We start from the raw sequence: 10,780 nt of genomic DNA, 5'->3' as shown, positions 1-10,780 counted from the left end.
GTTAGACTTAAGATAAGGATATGTTTTTAAGGTATTTTAGCAGTCTCAATCCCTAAAGGTAAGGAATCATTTAAAAAATAAAAACAACTGATCACTCAATGCTAAATAGATCACAACACTCAAGGCTAAATCACTAACACCCGGGGGGGCGGGGTTGGGCTCAGACAAACGTCGGTATGTCGTGTGTTATCAAAACATTCAGAATACTTTTAAACTATATAATTTATAAGCTTTGTAAAATAAAACCCAAATATCTCTTTTGCGGGGATAAACGCTGTTCTGAGGAGTTTGTGACTTGTTTAATACCAAACAAAGCAGCGCTATTAAAAAAAAAAAAAAAAAAAAAAAAAGCTGTGGTTATATTTTATCTCACACATAATGTGTTCATTCGTTTTACTTAAATACATTCTAGGTTCTTAAAGCTCATAAGAGTTAGACTTAAGATAAGGATATGTTTTTAAGGTATTTTAGCAGTCTCAATCCCTGATGATAAGGAATCATTTAAAAAATAAAAACAACTGATCACTCAATGCTAAATAGATCACAACACTCAAGGCTAAATCACTCACACCATGGGGGGGGGGGGGTTGGGGGTGGGCTCAGACAAACGTCGGTATGGCGTGTGTTATCAAAACATTCAGAATACTTTTAAACTATATAATTTATAAGCTTTGTAAAATAAACCCAAATATCTCTTTTGCTGGGGATAAACGCTGTTCTGAGTAGTTTGTGACTTGTTTAATACCAAACAAAGCATCGCTATTAAAAAAAAAAAAAAAAAAAAAAAAAAAAAAACGCTGTAAAAGCGCTACTTATTTTAGATCTTTATAGTTATTTTCTTGGCTCAGGTTGTTTTTTAGCGCGTATAAAGGTCTGAAATATTCTTAGTGTTTATTGACTATAGGTCTTGATGCTTAAAAATGTTTTTTGAGAGACCAAAAGGTTCTAATAAAAGTTTAGAGTAGAGAGGAGAGAGATCGTCGCCATCTTGGTGTCTATTTGAAATTTGATGCAGGGTCATTTTATTGGTTGTTTTTGATATGTTAATTGGTAACAGGATGGCACAAAGGACAGCCCAGAACAATGCCTTACAAGCAGATCCGGCAGCTGGCCGTCAGTATAAGTATGAAGGTCTGGTCTTCAGCTCGACAGACTCGTACTGACCTTTCGATTTAAGCCTAAAGATCAACAATGTCCGGAAACAACATCAACGACTTCGATTTAAACGAGTTTTTAGGTAAGTCTTTAAATTATTTTCATTGACTCAGAGCGTGTTGTGGTCATGTATTGTAAATAAGGTTATACCATCTGTTTTAAGTTCTGTAAAATTATTTTTCAGCCAGTCAACAGGAGTTAATTCCCAACGCTGAGGAGATCATCTGGAACAACGACGGTAAGATTTTTGTGTTTGCGCTCAAGGGTTCTTATGTATGGTTGTGTGTGTGTGGTTTTGAAGCGGCTCATTAGAGTTATGAAAACGTTTTAATATATATTAAAGCCAGTCTCTTTAATTACACAGAAACTATCGAAAGGCCTGTGATTAATGTCTCCGAGGAGCAAACAAGAGAAGTGGTTGTCCCTAGACAGGCGGTCTGCCGTCCGGGTAAGAACTAAACCCCTGTTTGTTTGTATAACGTTTCTGTAAGATGTTTGAGGCCCGTTTTGTTAATTTTAAAAAATTATCCTTTCTAACAGTATTAAGAAACGTGGTTCGAGACAACGAAAGGCCTTCCACATCGAGGTCTTGTTTCGTTTTACATTCGAGAACCGTAACCTTTCAAGAATCTGAAAGGCCGTCAGCCCCGGTATCTGATAGCGGTGAGTATATATCTGCCGTTTGTCAGAGGTTAAAGCTTTTTATAAAGCGGGAGTGGTTAAAGGTTAAACATGTCTCTTACCTCCACAGAAGTGCAAAAAGCTAAACCAGCTGAAAAACATAAGAAACGATTATTCTTTGGAGGTAAGTAAGATCTTTCAAACTTTAATGTTTTTAAAAGGGGGTTTGTTTGCCCGTTGAGGGCTGATATTTAAGCGACGGGTGCCCATTTCCTGTAGGGCGGGGGGTTCTGGGAAAGATCTTTAGAAGTCCGGACAGGTCTAGGCTTGTTTCTGGGGCATGTGTTTAGAAATGACCGATTGTCCTACCGTCTGGTTAGGAAGTAAAGCTGGCCGAAAGGTTTTAGTAAGTTGTTTGGCTTATCTTCCGCAATTATACTTCTGTTTTAAAGTGGCTGTAGGAAAAGGCTTGAAGGTGTTCATTGTATTTAATATTTAAACAGATCGTGAAAACGTTTGTGAAACAGGAAGTCCCGGGATCAGGAAGCGTTTACACTTGGAAGGTTCGTTTAAAAATGAAATGTGGTGTGGGTGTGTGTGTATAAAAAGTTTTATTAACAATATTACAGTTTTTAAAGAAACATTTAAGAAACCGTTTATTTACAGAGGCTTCTCTGTTTTACATTTATTATCAAGTCCTAATAAATATATTGTCTGTAAATAATAAGGCGTTGTAGTGAATGTCTAAGACTATTTTCAAAGGTCTAAAAAAAGCTAAAGGTTTTGAAGGTCCTGGATATGTTGTTTTAAGTTTGATTTCTGTCGCCGTTTAAAGATGTAAATGTAATGTATATTTTTATTCTACCCAAGACTCTTGGGATAGTCATTCTGTGGATGAGCTATTGAGGACAATCACCCCGTCTAAGTGGGATCAAACATCTTCCCCGGAGAGATCACCGAGAGGATCCCCCACGGTGGTCTTGGAGACCCCCCAACATCTACTCAGGCCACAGCCTTCTGGGGGTAATTCAACAACCCAGATTCAGCCCGACGCATTGTCGGTCGGAACAAATACAGGCAACCAACAACCTCAGGGGTCGCCGTCAGTCAGGGTTGACACACCACCCAACGTCGGACTGGTTTCAACATCGTCCCCCCATCCCCGTTTCTTGGCTACAGAAACGCTGAACAGTACACCGCGATTGGCCAGGGTGTCACCGCAAAGGCCTTCTTGGTCTCCGTCCGTGAGTATACGCTCGCACCCTGCCTCCTTCGACCGAGATTTACCGGAGCGACCATCCTTTGAAGCTGTGCCAGGACACCATTCCCCGGAGCTACTTCCTGAAGGTCGGCATGAGTTGCTACGTACTTTGTTACTAAATCAAAGACTTGTGTTAGTGGGACAAAACCTTGTGATAGAGAGCCAAAACACCCTTATTAATACCCTTACTAACGAATTGTACCGTATTTAATGTTTTAATAGATACAGAACGCCTTACTATTGTGATTTGTTGGAAAAATAAGAAATAAATAAAAAAATGTCCGGACTTGGTAAAAGAACTCACAAACTAAAGGATTATGATCAAGTTAGGGCCCCAAAAAGACCTTCCCGAGAGAACATCCCCGGCCCTGTTGTGAACTCCTCTGATGTCCCAATGAACCAGGAACTATTACAAATGATAAATGATTTAAATAACCCCCAATCACCCCCGATAGAATGTGAATTAACAGACTTACCGGTGAACCCCGACCTGTTACAGATGGTCAATGATCTAAATAACCACCTCCCAACGGTAGAGCTTATAGAGGTTCAACCCCTAGTTCACCCCGATTTGTTTGAAATGGTGGAGGCTTTGGAGACGCTACCCCGACCAAATTCTGCCCCTGTTATAAATGATTTGAGACAATTAGAACACAGTACGGCGGCAGAAGCAGCCGTCACTATAGAGGAGGGTCTTGACATTAACCGGTTGGATATCTTTGAAGGACTTTTACGGGCTTTAAATGAGCCTCCTCAAAAAGGGGGTTTTGTAGATGTCAGCAGTGGGGGTGTTCGGAATGTGGAGGGTTCTGAGACTGATAAGGTTGTGGAGGACATGCTCTGTGAGAATGTAGGGGTTGAAGGCTTTGTTCAAAATGATGATGTGGCCAAGAGTAACAGTGATCCCGTGATTATAGATAGACCGGCCTATAACAATTTTGAAATGATTCAGCGTTTTAATTTTGCAGAACTTTTAAATTGTGACAATTATGCAGAAATATTTGTCAACATACACGAGGCCTTGCAAAACATGCTTGAACAGGTTGCTGAAAGGGTCAGACCTCGAGATGTTGTACAGTTAGAACTCAGAGGGGATGATTTGTTTAGCAACCTATCTGTAATGATGAGTGGAGATAATTTAGATGTTGATGAATTTCTGGCTAAAATCGAAGCGTTATTGCAAAGTAACGCATCCATCTTAGCGGATGAAAGTCTGTCTCTGGTAATGAATGTGGTTCGTAACCCTGAGGGTGGGGCACTTAGAAGACTGTCGAAATGCTTGAAGAACGACATAATTAGGAACAAGCTCAGGCAATTAGTGGTGAGTTCCAATGGGGACAATAAGCTCTGTTTTGCTTACAGTTTAATAAAACTACTTACCCCCGACATGCCTGAACCCCAAGCTATGCAAGAGGCTTTAATGCTTCATCAGAGGGCCGGCTTAAACTCTCAACAGATGGTTGCCTTTTCAGACATTACCAGGTTTGAGGAGTTGTTGTCTTTAAAAATTGTTGTGTGGTACCGTTGTGAGGTAAAGGAAGTATTTGTGAAATTTCAGACACATCCTGAAACCCATACACAGACACTGTTTCTCTTCCTAAGTGATAGTCATTACTTTGGAATAAAGAGTTTGACGGCTTTTTTGGGTTGTTCGTATGTTTGTCATTGGTGTTATAAGGCCTTCAATGATAAGCTTAAGCACCGCTGTGACGGTTACTGTAACGTTTGTTTCAATCCGCAATGTCGTAAGGGTTTGGCCCCTACCATCCGATGTAAAGATTGCTTAAGGATTTGTCTCTCCGCGTTCTGTTTTTCCGAACATAAGGTACAGAGGGCCGCTGCTGAGGGGGTTAAAAAACGGAGTTATTGTGATCAAACTAAATATTGCCCGCAATGTTGCCTCCAGTACCGTTTTTATGAGGCTAAACCACACAAATGTCTGGAGCCGAGATGTAGGATCTGTAATGCTGATTTAACCCCGGGGTCTGAACACCAGTGCTTTATTCAGCCGGTTAAAAAGGAGCCGCCGCACAACCGGTATGTCTTTTTTGATTTTGAATGCCGGCAAGAAAACGGGGTCCATGTTGCTAATTATATACACTGTATTGACATGTTGGATTGTGAGTGGTCAGCTAGCGGTGAGAGTTGTGTCAGGGCTTTCTTTACGCGGTATCGCGGTCCAAAATACATCAATTACACATTTATTGCCCACAATGCTAAGGGTTATGATTCTTACATTTTGATGAAGTATCTGGTGGAAAATGGGGTGACCCCAAAAATAATAGCTCAGGGTAGCAAGATCATGTGTTTCACCGACGAAGCTTTCAACCAACGTTACATAGACTCGTTAAATTTCCTCCCCATGAAATTGAGCGCTTTGCCTAAAGCTCTGGGTTTTGAGGCTCAGAAGAAAGGCTGGTTCTGCCATTTTTTTAATACTAAGGACACTCAAAATTATCGAGGGTCCTACCCGCCCGCCTCTTATTATGGGGTTGATACTATGATGTCTCATGAGAGGGAGGAATTCTTTAAATGGTACAATACGGTTAAGGGAGGTGTTTTTGATTTCCGCGAAGAGATGGCCGCTTATTGTAAAAATGATGTGGTGATCCTTAAAGAAGCCTGTTTGCGTTTCCGCGCCGAGGTTATCAACACATCGGGCCTCGACCCTTTGCAAAGTGTGACCATAGCGTCTCTCTGCATGAAAATGTATCGATCCAATTTCTTGCAGAAAAACACTATAGCGGTCACCACTTCTGACAACTATCGTGCTAGACAAAAGAACTTTTCGACTGTCTCCATACAGTGGCTGGAATATCTGAGTGCCCGGGATAACATCTTCATCAGACATGCTTTAAATCAAGGGGAAGTCAAAATGGGTCCTTACTACTTAGACGGTTTTAGCGACGTGTCCGGGCGGCGTACCGCTTATGAGTTTGCTGGTTGTATTTACCATGGCTGTCCTCAGTGCTTCGACCCAAACACCTTTAACCCCGTAACACAAAAACTCTGCGGTGACATGTACTATGATTTCCAGGAACGAATTGAAACTTTAAAAAACACCTATGGTTTGAATGTGCTGGTGATTTGGGAACACGCGTGGACGACCCTGAAGCAACAGGATGTGGGGGTACAACGGTTTATGGAAACCTTGGACTTTCCTGAACGTCTAGAGCCCAGGGATGCGTTATTTGGGGGTCGTACCAACGCCCTCTGTTTACATTATGAGGTAAAGGATGGTGAGAGAGTAGATTACTATGATTTCACCAGTCTGTACCCTTATGTCAACAAGACCAAAATGTACCCGGTGGGGCATCCAACCATTGTTTATCGTGACTTTCTCGAAATCGGACAGTACTTTGGTTTGATCAAAGTCACCATGTACCCTCCTCGCGAGCTGTTCTTACCCGTGTTGCCTTACAGGTGTTCGGGAAAATTGATGTTCCCTCTGTGTAGAACGTGTGTGGAAACTGAAAATCAAAATACCTCGTGTCTGCACAGTGATGACGAGAGAGCGCTGACGGGTGTCTGGTGTAGCATTGAGCTTGACAAGGCGGTGGAGAAAGGTTACAGAGTCGGTAAGGTGTATGAGGTTTGGCATTTTTCTGAAAAATCTGATACTCTTTTTGCTGAGTACATTATGACCCATCTGAAAGGGAAACAGGAGGCATCGGGCTATCCCTCATGGTGTGTTGACTCCGCGGCCAAAGAGCGGTACGTTCAGCAATATTTTGAAAAGGAAGGGATCCGTCTAGAGCCGGGGAACATAACTGTAAACCCCGCCAAGAGACAAATGTCCAAACTGATTTTAAACAGTTTGTGGGGTAAGTTTGGGGAAAGAAATAACCGTCTAAACACAACCTTGATTAAAACCCCTGAACAGTTTATAGAATTTATGTTTTCCAAACAACATGCAGTATCACACTTTCAATTCTTAAATGACCACGTGGCACAGGTCCAGTGGAGGGCCCCTAAAGATTTCCCCACCAAACAGGGAAACGTTAATGTTTTCATAGCGGTTTTTACCACGGCTTACGCCCGGCTTGAACTGTACAACTTAATGGATCAGCTGCAGGAACGCACGCTCTATCATGATACTGACTCTGTAATCTTTGTCACCAGGCCAGGGGATTGGGTCCCTCCCCTCGGGGACTACCTTGGGGAGTTAACGAGCGAGCTAGATCCTCAGGACCACATAGTGGAGTTTGTTTCAGGGGGTCCTAAGACTTACGCATACAGAACGGCTGCGGGTAAGACCTGTATGAAAGTTAAGGGTTTCACTCTGAACCATTGTAACAACAAGCTCATTAACATCAAGTCTCTGACGACCCTGGTACAAAGTTTTGTAACCGAGAAAGACGCGCCTCCTCGCGAGATTATTACAGCCGGAAATCAGATCTATCGCAATAAAAAGGGGTACACATTGGAAAATAGATCACTAAACAAACGGTTCAGGGTGGTGTACAATAAAAGAGTGTTGAAGACTGATTATACCACTCTGCCTTATGGATATTAGCAGTGGTTTTGATAACCGCCTTCAACACCCTTTCTCCTGTATTATAGCCGGTCCCTCCAATTCGGGTAAGAGCTATCTTATAAAGAACATCATAGAAGATGTGGACGCAACCGTGTCCCAAGCTCTTGACAACATAGTGTGGTGTTACTCTTGCTGGCAGCCTCTCTACGATGATTTGGCATCAAAAAAAAATAATCTGAAATTTGTGCAAGGTCTCCCCGCCTCGTTGTGTGACGATGACCTGTTCCCGCCCGGACAAACTAATCTAGTGATCCTTGATGACCTGATGGAGCAGGCCGGTGACAACAGTGAAGTGGAAAAAGCTTTCACAAAGTACACTCATCATAGGAATTTAAGTATTATTTATTTAGTTCAAAATCTATTTTTTCAAGGTAAAAAAAGCCGCACTATTAATTTAAATGCCAATTATATAATTCTTTTTAAAAACCCCAGAGATAAACTACAGGTCACCGTCTTGGCTCGTCAAATGTACCCTAACCAGACCAAGTTCTTTTTGGAGGCATTTGAGGATGCCACCAAAAAACCCTACGGGTACTTGATTGTGGACTTAAAAGCACAAACCCCAGAAGACTTTCGCCTCAGAACAGGTTTGTGCCCGCCCGATTGGCCGGCAGTGTATGCGCTAAAGAAAAGGAAATAAATAAGAATGTCTGTTCGGATTAAAAGAAATCTGCCGCTTTTACAAATGTTATTTGAGGGGAGCCCGCGCCATAGGAAAGCTGTGCTGGCAGGGGCCCCCTCGGATTTGATCGAGACCCTGTGTGAAATAGCTTTTAACATCTTACGCGGTAATATACCCCTAACCCCTTCTCAACATTCTAAACTCAAAAAACAAAAAGCGGTTATCAAGATCATCGCTAATAAGAAGTATTCTATTAAAAGAAAAAGAAAGAAGATTAATCAAACCGGAGGTTTTATAGGACCGCTGTTGAGCATAGCCGTGCCTTTCCTAACCAGTCTTCTAGCTTCCAGAGTGAGTTAATAATGGAATATGCTCAGAAAATGTTTTTGATCCCTCAGGAGCAGCTTGAGAAACTGAGAAAAAATGTTGTCGGGCCAGAGCCCATTAGACAAACGGCCGAAAACAACCTGGACTCTGAAATGAAAGCTATACTGGCCAGGGACGATTTAAATCAGTATTCCAAAGCCCAGATGTATAGCAACACGTTACAGCGCTACCTCCGTCTGGTTAGACAGGGTGAAAAAGATCAAAACATTTTAACTTTAACCATGGCCTCTCAAGAAAATGGTTCTGGGGCTGATGCGGGGGGTACGGTTGATAAAGATGTTGCGGTGCCCGAACCTGTTGAGAGTTCAGAGGGAGATGTTGTAACGGATGTTTTGAGAAACATGCCGGCCAGAAGCAAAAGACATGCAGAATATATTCTGCACAAAATGGTTCAGAAACCGCGGGTAACGACTTGGAATGAACAGGGTGAATTTGTTTTTAAAGGACAACTGATCAAAGGTTCACACATGTTTGATTTGTTGAAGAGTGTCACTAGCACTAATAAGGTCCCCGATAGTCGCCGACCTGTAGGCTGGAATGCTTTCCTACAGGCGATGGCCTGTCTGAACATGCCCCAATCAACAGTCCCTAACCAGGAAACGCGACAAAAAATCCGTCTGTGTAAAGAGGTGGCGACTGATCTGACGCCGATATCTCATTACTCTGACCGTGCTGAGCAAACATCCTCAGGATCTATCCATCGTTGGGAATCTTATTAATCTCATGTTTTTATTTGTCTCCCCTGTAAATAAGGAACCGACAAACAATTTTTTTATTTTTTATTTTTATTTTCAAATGTTGTACATTTATTTATAACATAACCCTGCTTTGTATAAGAATTGTGTTGAATAAAAACAAAACTAATGATTCAAAGGCTGTTTTCATTATTTTTCACTTTAACACGCATGACATCTTTTAAAATCCTCACAAGAACACCCCATCTGTATACATGGCTGGCTAGGGTCGTAAGTAATTGTGTTATAAGGAGGGGTCCACAGTGTCCTGACAAACTCTGCCACTTTTTTATCATTTTGGCCTAAATCCTCACTGTACAAGGACATAATATCGGGGTATGACCTTCCTTTAGATCTATGATATAAGAAAAACACACAGTGTTGACCACAAGTGAAGGTCTGAAGACTTTGTACTTGACGACCGCTGTAAATGGTTTCTTGACAGTTGTTGAGCAGAAAGTTATTGATCTTCCGAGGGAAAGGTCTGAAATCCGGGGGGTTTCCATAGGAATCAAAAAATTCCCCACAGCGGTCCTCCCTTAGATAAATAGCCAGCCAATGTTCTCCGGGCATATTTTTAGGGTGTGTGTTGATTATGTACATTGCAGGTAAATTCTTGATCTTAAATTTAGGCAGCTGGTCGCAGGCGTAGACTCCTTGAAACACTTTCCGTGAGCCGGCCAGGGCATTCATGATGTGGTTGAGCTCTCTGGTGTTCATTTTAATAATAATCATACAGAACGTTTCTCCTCTGATTCACCTCAATAATGTTGTCAAACACAGCATACACGACCATATTTACAGTGCGTGGTAGAGGCTGCTTGAAACGCATCTCCAAACGCATATTGCCCGTCTTCATCAGTGAAAAATGTTGTCCACACTCTTCGTCAGGGGTCAGGTTGAAACCGTACAGGGTGTAACCGCTGCAGTATTCCCGGCGATCGATCAGCAGAGGTTGATCCTTGAGATGGCGACCCGTAGCCAGTACTAGACTGTAATATTCACGAACCGCGTTGCCGTTTTCAAAGTCAGGTTGAAAAGGTCTGGATGGAACCTGTACACCATCGACGTACAGTGCTATAAATTCCGCGTTATAATGTTTAAAGTTAAAGGGGTTCTTGTTGTAAACCCCGGTAAATGCATCATTATCCACGAGACCTATAATAACCTGTTTTGGGAGCTGTCCTAGAAACAGATTTTCCTGGTTCATCACCCGTGTCCCTGCGGGGATACTGTGGACTTTCATATAGACTCTTTCGATCGGGTACTTGGCGTTTGCCGTCATTAAAGCCTGTGCATGTCCTAGTTTAACCGCCGGGGAGACGGATACTTTTTTCACAAACAGCGAGGCCGATAATATGGTCAGTTTATATTTTTCAGTATCAGGGGTCATCAGACAAAAAGCACTTTTACTACGGATCATTTTAATTTTAATGTCTACCCCGTTGAGCATGAGTTTTTCT

At 42.1% G+C, this 10,780-nt stretch overlaps 1 protein-coding gene across 1 annotated transcript; it reads left to right on the top strand.

Annotated features, from left to right (window-relative positions):
• Window positions 1-592: 592 nt before the first annotated feature.
• On the top strand, window positions 593-3,248 carry LOC136721633 (uncharacterized). The gene is made up of 4 exons (XM_066697440.1): window positions 593-1,818; window positions 1,907-1,960; window positions 2,280-2,339; window positions 2,647-3,248. The coding sequence occupies exons 1-4, from the start codon at window positions 1,647-1,649 to the stop codon at window positions 3,246-3,248; spliced, it is 888 nt and encodes a 295-aa protein (XP_066553537.1). The 5' UTR covers window positions 593-1,646.
• Window positions 3,249-10,780: the final 7,532 nt, after the last annotated feature.

This window comes from Amia ocellicauda, unplaced genomic scaffold (genome assembly GCF_036373705.1).
Source record: "Amia ocellicauda isolate fAmiCal2 unplaced genomic scaffold, fAmiCal2.hap1 HAP1_SCAFFOLD_119, whole genome shotgun sequence".
NCBI classification, from domain to species: Eukaryota; Metazoa; Chordata; class Actinopteri; order Amiiformes; family Amiidae; genus Amia; species Amia ocellicauda.
Note: the sequence above shows the minus strand (reverse complement) of the source record. Positions and strands in the feature narration are given on the sequence as shown.

Bases quoted from the DNA above. Each gene is read 5' to 3' on its own strand.
- LOC136721633 (XM_066697440.1), top strand. From the start codon at position 1,647: ATGTTTGAGGCCCGTTTTGTTAATTTTAAAAAATTATCCTTTCTAACA. The intron at 1,961-2,279 runs GTAAGTAAGATC...ATATTTAAACAG, and splicing joins GAAACGATTATTCTTTGGAG to ATCGTGAAAACGTTTGTGAA. The intron at 2,340-2,646 runs GTTCGTTTAAAA...ATTCTACCCAAG, and splicing joins GAAGCGTTTACACTTGGAAG to ACTCTTGGGATAGTCATTCT.